Source organism: Galeopterus variegatus, unplaced genomic scaffold (genome assembly GCF_000696425.1).
Source record: "Galeopterus variegatus unplaced genomic scaffold, G_variegatus-3.0.2 Scaffold959, whole genome shotgun sequence".
NCBI classification, from domain to species: Eukaryota; Metazoa; Chordata; class Mammalia; order Dermoptera; family Cynocephalidae; genus Galeopterus; species Galeopterus variegatus.
This window is the reverse complement of record NW_007727070.1, coordinates 455,349-464,331: the sequence shown is the minus strand read 5'-3', so window position 1 is coordinate 464,331 and position 8,983 is coordinate 455,349. Positions and strand designations below refer to the sequence as shown.

The following is an 8,983-nucleotide window of genomic DNA, read 5'->3' as shown; positions in this document are numbered from 1 at the left end:
TGGGCGCCGCAGGCTCGGCCCGGGCAAGGGTTCCTGCAAGAAGAGGTAAGGGCCGCGGCGGCGCCCTGCTCTCCGTGGCGCAGCATGGGCGGAGGCCGAGGGCTCAGGGCCGCTCCCCACGTGGCCTCTGCAGAACCCTGCCCTGCGAGGAGAGCGCCGGGGCAGCGCCAGGCGAGGGCCCCGAGGGCGCGGAGGCGCGCGTGCGGGAGCTGAAGGACAGGCTGGAGCTGGAGCTGCTACAGCAGGGCGAGGAGCAGTACGAGTGCATCCTGAAACGCAAGGAGCAGCACGCGGCTGAGGTGCCAGGGCCGGAGGGAGCGCAACCCAACCGACCCCACTCCCTCCGCACGCCACAGGGCTTGTTGCTAAGCCGTCCTTCCTCGCCCCGCAGCAAATCGCCATGATGATGGAGCTGGCCAGGGAGAAGCAGGCAGCAGAGCTGAAGGCCCTCAAGGAGACCGCAGAGATGTAGGACCGCCTCCCTCCCACGCCTGATTCTCCCCTCCCAGTAAGGACTCCAGACAGAACATCTCCCTCGTGCTTGTCTCTGCAGTGACACCAAAGAGATGAAGAAAAAGCTGGAAGCCAAGAGGTTGGAGCGGATCCAGGCCATGACCAAAGCCACCACAGACAAGATGGCCCACGAGAGGTGAGGCCTGGAGAGGAATCCCAGTGCTAAGCAGATCCCACTCCAGGTGGAAAGGGATTTCCCTCAAGTGGATCCTGACTCGCTTCTCAGAGATGTTCTTCTCCTCTGACTCAAAAAAGTTGATCCCACCTCTGTCATTTCTGATCAGAGAGTGTCCTCCTTAGGCAAAACATAGATGCCAACACTACTTGAGCAAAGAAGAACACTGGAGGGAAAATCAAGCCCACAGAGGGAGGGAAAGTCTTGGGACAGCAGCCTGTCCACTCTGGCAGCTCTGCCTCCCACCTGTACTTCCCATGGATGCCTGGAAAGACAGTGTTTCAGTGAGGAAGCTGTTGCCTCAGAGGGCCCCAGGGCTCCCCAGTAGATCCCCAGGCTTGCCCCTCTGGCTGGTTGCCATCCCTAGGATGGAGTTCTCATTTGCCTCCAACCTGCGAGGAGACTTCATTTCATCCACTCTCCCCAGGGCCTCCAACCTTTCTAAAACTCCGATTACACCCACAGGTTGAAGAGAGAGATCAACAACTCCCACATCCAGGAAGTGGTTCAAATCATCAAGCAGGTGTGTAAGGGCCATGTCCTTCCCAAACACACACACTCTCTGCAGAAGTGGGAAGGAGCAGCCCCAGGCCCTTACTCTACCCTCAGCATATACATTGTCCAGAGCTGTCCATGGCATCCCGGATTCTGGCCTGTATGTGGTGGTTGGGGTACCAGCTTGCATGAGTCTTCCTCTGTCCTGCTTCCCTGAATGGAAATTATTTGGGCTGGCTGGCCAAGGGAGGATGGGATTGGAGTGGGTAGGTAACAAGGGAATGAGAAGGGCTTCCCGAGGTCAGAGTCAGAAGAGGAAGGAAAGCCCTGACAACGGATCTTACGCCCCTCTCCCCCCATCCGGATTGCTAGCCACAGTAACAGAGCTACCATCTACTCAGTCTTAGCCTTGTGCCAGGCGCTATGCCAGGTGCTTCACATGAACTGTTTAATATAATCCTTTACGGGCTGGCCTATTGCTCACTTGGTTAGAGTGCGATGTTATAACACCAGGGTCAAGGGTTTGGATTCCTGCACAGGCCAGCTGCCAAAAACGAAACCAAACAAAGAGTTCACAAACAAATAGAATTAAATGATAGCATGAATCTTTCCATTAAAAAAAAATATCCAGTGAGACAGGTACTATTATCCTCATTTTACAAATTTAAAAAACTGTCCAAAGGTTAAGGAATTTGTCCAAAGTCTTACAGCTGGTTAGCTGGGATTACAGCTGGATTCCAACCCCGCTGCCTGTCTGTGCTGTCCTAACTCCCTGCCTCTCACTCCTACCCAGATGACGAAGAACCTGGAGAGGCACCAGGAGAAGTTGGAGGAAAAGCAGGCGGCCTGCCTGGAACAGATCCGGGAGATGGAAAAGCAGGTAACAAGATCACTACCCTGGCCCCCAGCAGAGTCAGACGGGCTCCAGGGTGTGAAGGTGCCCTGCTCCAGGGAGCTGCCAGTCAGGAGGTTGGGAGAAGGGGGTTGTCATCCATCACCAGTGGGTCACAGGCTCGGGTTCCCACAGGGTCCAAGGCCCTTTCAATGAGGCAGCTCTGGAGATCTCTGCTTGGTTGGCACCCCTTTCCTGAAGGCTCCTTGATGGGCTCCACTACCCTCCTACCTCCCACCCGAGTACCCTGGGAGCTCTGAACAGACTGAGCATCTCCTTGTCCACTGTCCAGGGGAGGGAGAGTGGTCAGGGGGTCCCTCCTGAGCCAGGTGGTGATCCTTGCATCACCAGTGGGTCACAGGCTCGGGTTCCCACAGGGTCCAAGGCCCTTTCAATGAGGCAGCTCTGCAGATCTCTGCTTGGTTGGCACCCCTTTCCTGAAGGCTCCTTGATGGGCTCCACTACCCTCCTACCTCCTACCCGAGTACCCTGGGAGCTCTGAACAGACTGAGCATCTCCTTGTCCCACTGTCCAGGGGAGGGAGAGTGGTCAGGGGGTCCCTCCTGAGCCAGGTGGTGATCCTTGCCGTCCTCACAGTTCCAACAGGAGGCGCTGGCAGAGTATGAGGCCAGGATGAAAGGCCTGGAGGCCGAGGTGAAGGTGTCAGTGAGGGCCTGCTTCCCCTCCGAGGCCAAGGACAAGCCTGAGAGAGCCTGCAAGGCCCCTGGGGAGCTGTGTGAGCCGGACCCACTCGTACCAAACGCAGATGCCCAGGAGAGCCGCCTCTGATGTCCCCACCCCACTGGGACATTAGCAAGGATGTTCAGACCCTTCTCTGGGATGTGGCTCCATCCCTCCAGCGAAGAAAGGGCCCCAGAACTCTAAGACTGTGGGAAGCTGGGGCTCCCTTGGATGCTGCAGCCCTCAATAGCTGGGCTAGAGGAGGAGGCAGAAACAGGAAACCATCAGGACAGGAGCCCATCTGGGGTCTACAAGTCCTCTCCAAGCTGATTTCCTGCTCCCCATTCTCCCCCACACTCCCAGGATAAGTGTCATATAATTGTTGAGGGCAAAGAATAGGACTGGGAGGCAGGACATGGGGTCCTGGCTCCACTCTGCCTTTCGTAGTGTGCAAGTAGTGGTACCTCACTCTGAGTTGTTTCCTTACCTGGAGGGCTGGACTTTTCCCCTGGAACCTCCACTCTAGTACCTGTCATTCAAGCAGAACCAAACCCCCAAACCTTCCTGCCCTGATGTGAGCAGCCTACCCAGGCTTCCAGGCCCCATCTCAGGCCTGCTCTGAGTTGGCCTCGTTGTCAGCTCCTGGAGGCAGAGACTGGCACTACCACAAAGCTCCTTGGGGATGGCTGCTCCCAGGATCCCTGCTGAGGTTCTTTCCTTGGCCTCCTGCCAGTGGCGGGTGAGAGGTTGACATGGAAAAGGTGCCTCAGCTGACTGGCCCTCAGGCACTGAGACACATGGGGCTGTGGCTGGTAAGGGGGAGACGGATGACCTCTCGGGCACCATCCCACCCTGAAGCTGGCTCATCCCTTTTCCTAAGCCTGGGGGTGGGTACTTACTAGCATGCACCTCAATCAGGCTGCCCAATAAGGTCAGCACCATTTATGAGGTTTATTTATTTTTCTTGTTCCTACTCCTACTAAAGAACCCTGTCCCAATATTTCCTGCCTAAGCCTGGCCTCTCTTCTACCACTAGAAAATGGGGGGCATGGGAGTGGAGCGGCCTTGAAATGAAGCGGGCTGGGAAAAAGAAAAAAAAAAATCCCTTGGAAGCTGAACCCAGGGTGAGGTCCCTTCCAGAGCCCTGTGAAATGGGCCTGCCTCTGGGCTTGAGGAGGATTCACTTCCCCTTTTGCTGGCTCTGAAAAATAATGTCATCCCCTTTCCCACCCCGACATGGATGTGGCCCTTCCTCATCTCCACCTCAGGGTGGAGCAGAAGAGCCTAGGTGCCCCTGACCCATTTGGGGAACCCCAAGCCTTTAGGCCAACTGGGCCCCTTTAGGAAGAGTCAGAGTGGTCAGATGCTCAGGCCCCTGTGGAAGCTATGGTTGACTCCAAAGCTTGCTGTAAAGGGGCTTGTGAGCAGCCATTCACTGCACCTATGGCACAGTCTCAAATCCCAAATGGGGATAGGAACTGGCTTGGGAGAGGCAAGATGGGGGTTGATTCTGGGAAGAGGTTGTTTTCTTATCAGAGAGTTATAGCAGATGCCATTAGCTATGAGCACCTGTGCCTTCGGAAAATAAACAAGAGCTCCCTCCCTCCACCCTCACCCCCCACCTCTATGGGGGCCTGACCTCTGGGATCTCACCAGTCCCTGGCTGCAGGGTGAGGCTAGGGGGCCTGCTCACTCACAGGATTAAGGACATTGATCAGCCTGCCCCCCACTCCACAAACACACTAGACACGGTTGGGACACCTACACCCCAAGGCAGTGCCCTGTCATCCCGACACTTCAGCTGGACACTCAGCTGCTCCATCTCCCCACCCCCCGACTCCCCAGGGTAGAACTCTGTAAGGATGGGGATCCAGGACTAGAGGAACTCACTGACCCAGGCACTTGGGGGCATAAGCCAGAGCCAGAGCCAAACAGAGCTCGCCGGGCAGCCCTCAGCTGTTGCCGCTGACTGCCCAGGGGACGGAGACGCTGCCTTCCCCTCGCCTCTTGGCCAGGCTGGGCAGTCTCTGTGCCCCAAATCTGGAGCTAGGCAGCCCAGGAATGGGAAATGGTATGCAGTCCTGCCTCCTGGAGAGGTCTCTGCACAGCAGGCTGGGGGCTTCTCATGAGGCCAGACCTGGATACGCACCTCCATACTTTCTTTCCTCTAAAAAAAGGGCAAGGTGCTCCCTGGGCAAATGCCATCTCTGGGCTCTGGAGATGAATTAATCTCTGGCTGCAGAGGACATGCAGAGGAAGAGTTGATTCCCTCCCTCAGGGCACTGGGGCAGGTGAAGGGCACCTGGGTTCCATCCCTTCTGCGTATGTACGGGGCTGAGGCAAGGTTCCCTTTCCACTGGTTATGCCTCAGTTTTACCTTCTGCACAAAGAGATGGGTCCCTACCCCTTTCCCAATCCCATTGCTGACTCAGATGATAGAGTCCCCTGCTGACTCACCCCACCCCCTGCACCCCCCCTCCCCAGCAGCTCTCTGGATCTCCCAGACACGTGCCACCAGGCCCAACCCTGCCGATCTGGTGCAACGTGACAGGGTGAGGGGGCTGGTGACACTTGAAGAGGAAAGAAAGGGGCCCAAGGGGGGCGGGCAGTTGCAGACAGAGTGACAGACTGAAGACTGAGGTGCCTCTGGAAGGAAGCCCTTTTGCCAGGCTGGGGCCTGCCAGGGGAGAGGCTCAGCAGGTGCGAGGGGAGGGGAGTGTGGAGGGCCTGCTGCCCCTGCCTGCCTCAGCTCAGCCTCCTGTCAGCCTGCAGCTCTTTAAGCGACAGCTTCTAATTCTGGCTGTTGGTGCCTCTGTGCTCTGCAGCAGAGTCTCGGCTTTTTTTCAGCTTTGCTATTTCTTTTCTGTTCAGAACATACTGAGCCCATAGGGAAGTCAGAGCAAAGGCTCCAGGGCATGAGAACTGGCACCAACCCCCATCCCACCATAGGCCTGGTGGGGTTGGCCATGCCAGCTGGGGTAAATGGAACCAGCTCCTCCTTCCAAAGGGTAGCCAGCAGGCCCCTCTTCCCTGAAACTATCTCCATCCACCCCAGGAGACAGGGATATGAATGAAGCTAAGTAGGCTCAGGGAGGCTCAGGGATGAGGGGGCAAAGCTCTTCAGGACCAAGGAGGTATCCATTCTGTGTTCCTGATGCTTTTCTCCTCCACCTGGGGGCCCCGCAGCCTGGCTTGTAAGGGTGCCTGCCACACACAGATTCCAGGGGTACCCTCTCCCCTGAAACAGAGAAGAGAAGAATGAAATTTCCCTCATGTTGCAGAGGTAAATGTTGCAGAAAAGGTAAATTGAGTCAAAGGGGAGAAAAGTATTTTTTCTGCTAAGAGGGAGAGTATTTCTGCCCCCTTATTGGTGATGGAGAATCTCTATCCACTCCTGGTAATACCCCAGGAGGGGTCCTCAGGTCTGGGAGTGGGACTAGGCTTTGGGGGCTGCACTGTAAATAATTGTTCATCTCTTTCCCTGACACTCACTTGATCTTGCCTGACACAGGCAGGGCTGGTACTCATTTTGCAGATGAGAATATGCAGGCCTGGAACCACACTGCCAGTAAATGCCTTCAAGCTGGGACTTAACTCTAGTGTCAAATACTCTGCCCTTTCTATGACACTATGAAAGAAAATTGTCAGAGCCCTGACCAAGAGCTTAAACATACAAAAAGAGAAAAGGGGGGCTTCACAGCAGGAACGGTTATACATCACATGCTCCCCACGTGATAGAAGGGAGTGGGGGTCCCTGTTCCATGGCCTGTTCCAAGTCCAAGGTGGGCATGTCCAGAGACTGGGAGGTGGAGAGAGGTGAGAGGCTCAGGTGCAGGGCCATGAGCTCCCCCATCTGAGCCCACTATCTTCTTCCCAGCAGCAAATGCTCTCCTCACCCCATACCTTTCCCTGGGTGTCTCCTTCCACAAAGCATCTTATCACTGTTCTGCTCAGGCCAAGGACACCAGTCTTCCCTTAATTTCCTTTCTTTTATAGGAAGGGACCCTTATAAGCAGCTCTCGACACTGTCCCCTAAAGGTGTTTTTCCTGCCTCCATGACTTTGCCCCTATAACCCCATCTGGAGTGTTTTCCTTATTTCTTAGCAGCCAGATCCTGCACATCCTTGAAGAACCAACTCAGAAGTCTAACTTCAGAAGACCCCTCCCCACAACTCCATCTTTTCCTCCAAAGACTGTCTTGAATTTGTATTTAGCAGGTGTATTCAATCTGAGGTGATAACCTCCACTTTTTATGGCCTGCTCTTGGCTTCTCCCTTAAGAGAAGTCTCCTCCCTCCAGAATGAATTTCTGCTCTGTATTGCCCAATGCCAGGAACACAACGCCTGGCTCAAGAAGAGGCTCAGTAAATTCGGTAGTTGGTACCTGGTTCACTTTTCACTTTACACATACCCATTCCGACCCTACTCACCCGTCCCCCACCTCCTGCGGCTCAGGTGCCCTAATTCCCCTCAACTGAGGCCTGCGTATGCCCCTCTCTACCCCCACTCCCGACCAGCTGGAGGGAGAGGAGACGCGGTGTTTTTTCCACGCATCTCATGAAAAATGGAACTCCGCGCTCTCCTCCTCTCCTTAGGGGTCAGCTAGTTGTCAGGGCCAGACGCCTGTAGACTGGCGGTGGTTTTGTGCATAAGAGACAGACAGGGACTATGGAGGAGCCTTGCGTGTGCCCATCGCTTTTTCCGGGGTGACGGCCAGTCCTGGCGTAGCGGGGAGGCGGCGCTGGGGAGCTGCTGACGCGGCCGCCCCGGGTCGCGGCGTCTACGCCCCACCTGCTCCGCAGCCGCCAGGGGCTGGCACGCGTATGTGCCGCCGGGGTGGAGACGTCTGAGATTGGAGAGCGCACTCTCACCCCAGCCCCCGCTCCGAGCGAGCGTGTGCGGGAGGAACAATTGTGTGAGTGCGTGATTCGCTGCACTTCGAGTGGCAGTTTCCAGCCAGACTGAGCGCCCCCCTCCCGAGTCGGCAGCACACCTGCCCCTTCCCCCAAATTATGGGTGGAATTCTTGTCCACCCTTCGCCGCCATCCCTAGTTCACGCGTGGTCCAGCTCGGCCCTCCTAGGGTCCCAATTCCTTTCACCCCGGACCGCTGAGGACAGCTCTCTGTCTAACCCCGACGATCCCAAACGAAGTCCCGCCAATTTCTAAGGAGCGGAGGACACCAACTCCCGTGGGGGCAGAAGGCGGGGAGAGAAGACTTCGACTTCGGGATTGGCGCGGTCGGATGCCTGTGGCCCCAGCGAGCAGCCCCCGCCTCCGCCCCGCAACCGCCGCCGCATTCCCAGGGGAGCGCGGGGGAGGAGCCGCTCCCAGACTTCGTGGTCCACGAAGGGGTGGGGGTCGGGGCGGTCTCCCCCGCCTGGTCGGTCTCTGCCTTGACAGCGCAGCCAGCTTCCAGGGCAGCCATTACCATGGAGACCCCCGAGGCTATAAAGCCAGGTATCTAGGCGGGTGGCGGCTCCCGCGCCGCTGAGCCCCCCCAAGTAAGAAGCGAGAACCCCGGCTTGGCCCGGCCCCCGCGAAAGGGGAGGAGGCGGAGGAACGGCGCCAGCAGCTCGAGGAGCGGCGCGCCCCGCCAGGGCTGGAGGCAGGCGCGCACGGCGGGCGCCACCGTCTCAGCAGGGGAGCGGGGGCTGCCCCGGGTGCGGTGAGTGGCTCGGCTCTAAGCCACAGGGAACTGAGGGGCGCCGGACGCAGAGAAAGCAGCGGGAGACTGGAGCGGGCCGAAACTTCGGCTCCCTTCGTCTCGTGGCGGGCCAGGAGCAGAGCCGGGAGTAGCGAGCAGCCAACACCTTAGGGAGGCCCAGAGAAGAAGCAGCGAGACGCCAGGCGTGCGGCCCAGGAGCTGTGGGAAAGCCGGAGCCGCGGGGGATAACCGAGTGGGAAGCTTAGGACCCTCGGTCGCAGCCGCCCACACGCGAAACGAGCGATACAGGAGCTCAGGCCGGGGCAGGAGCCCGGCGGGGCGCGGGGACAGGGGCGCCCCCGTGCGGAGCTACCGGGCCGCCTGGGCGCGGCGGCTGGGGCCATGCTCAAGCCCAAGGACCTATGCCCCCGAGCGGGCACGCGCACTTTCCTGGAGGCTATGCAGGCGGGCAAAGTGCACTTGGCCCGCTTTGTGCTGGACGCGCTGGACCGCAGCATCATCGACTGTCGCGCGGAGCAGGGTCGCACGCCGCTCATGGTGGCCGTGGGGCTGCCGGACCCC

General features: G+C 58.0%; 2 protein-coding genes across 4 annotated transcripts in view; both read left to right on the top strand.

The window, feature by feature from the left end:
- Positions 1 to 3,756, top strand: part of LOC103591300 (1-phosphatidylinositol 4,5-bisphosphate phosphodiesterase beta-2) — a 19,955-nt gene extending 16,199 nt beyond the window's left edge. For all 3 annotated transcript variants that reach the window (XM_008573726.1, XM_008573724.1, XM_008573725.1), the window contains 7 exons: positions 13 to 45; positions 134 to 299; positions 392 to 468; positions 554 to 649; positions 1,154 to 1,211; positions 1,977 to 2,063; positions 2,673 to 3,756. In XM_008573726.1, the coding sequence (XP_008571948.1) occupies positions 13 to 45; positions 134 to 299; positions 392 to 468; positions 554 to 649; positions 1,154 to 1,211; positions 1,977 to 2,063; positions 2,673 to 2,864 (709 nt within the window). In that variant the 3' untranslated portion in view covers positions 2,865 to 3,756. The remainder of the gene's footprint in view (positions 1 to 12; positions 46 to 133; positions 300 to 391; positions 469 to 553; positions 650 to 1,153; positions 1,212 to 1,976; positions 2,064 to 2,672) is intronic.
- Positions 3,757 to 8,803: 5,047 nt separating this feature from the next.
- The window catches only part of ANKRD63 (ankyrin repeat domain 63), a 1,477-nt gene continuing 1,297 nt past the window's right edge, over positions 8,804 to 8,983 (top strand). Inside the window, exon 1 of the mRNA XM_008573729.1 lies at positions 8,804 to 8,983. Coding sequence (XP_008571951.1) covers positions 8,804 to 8,983 — 180 coding nt within the window.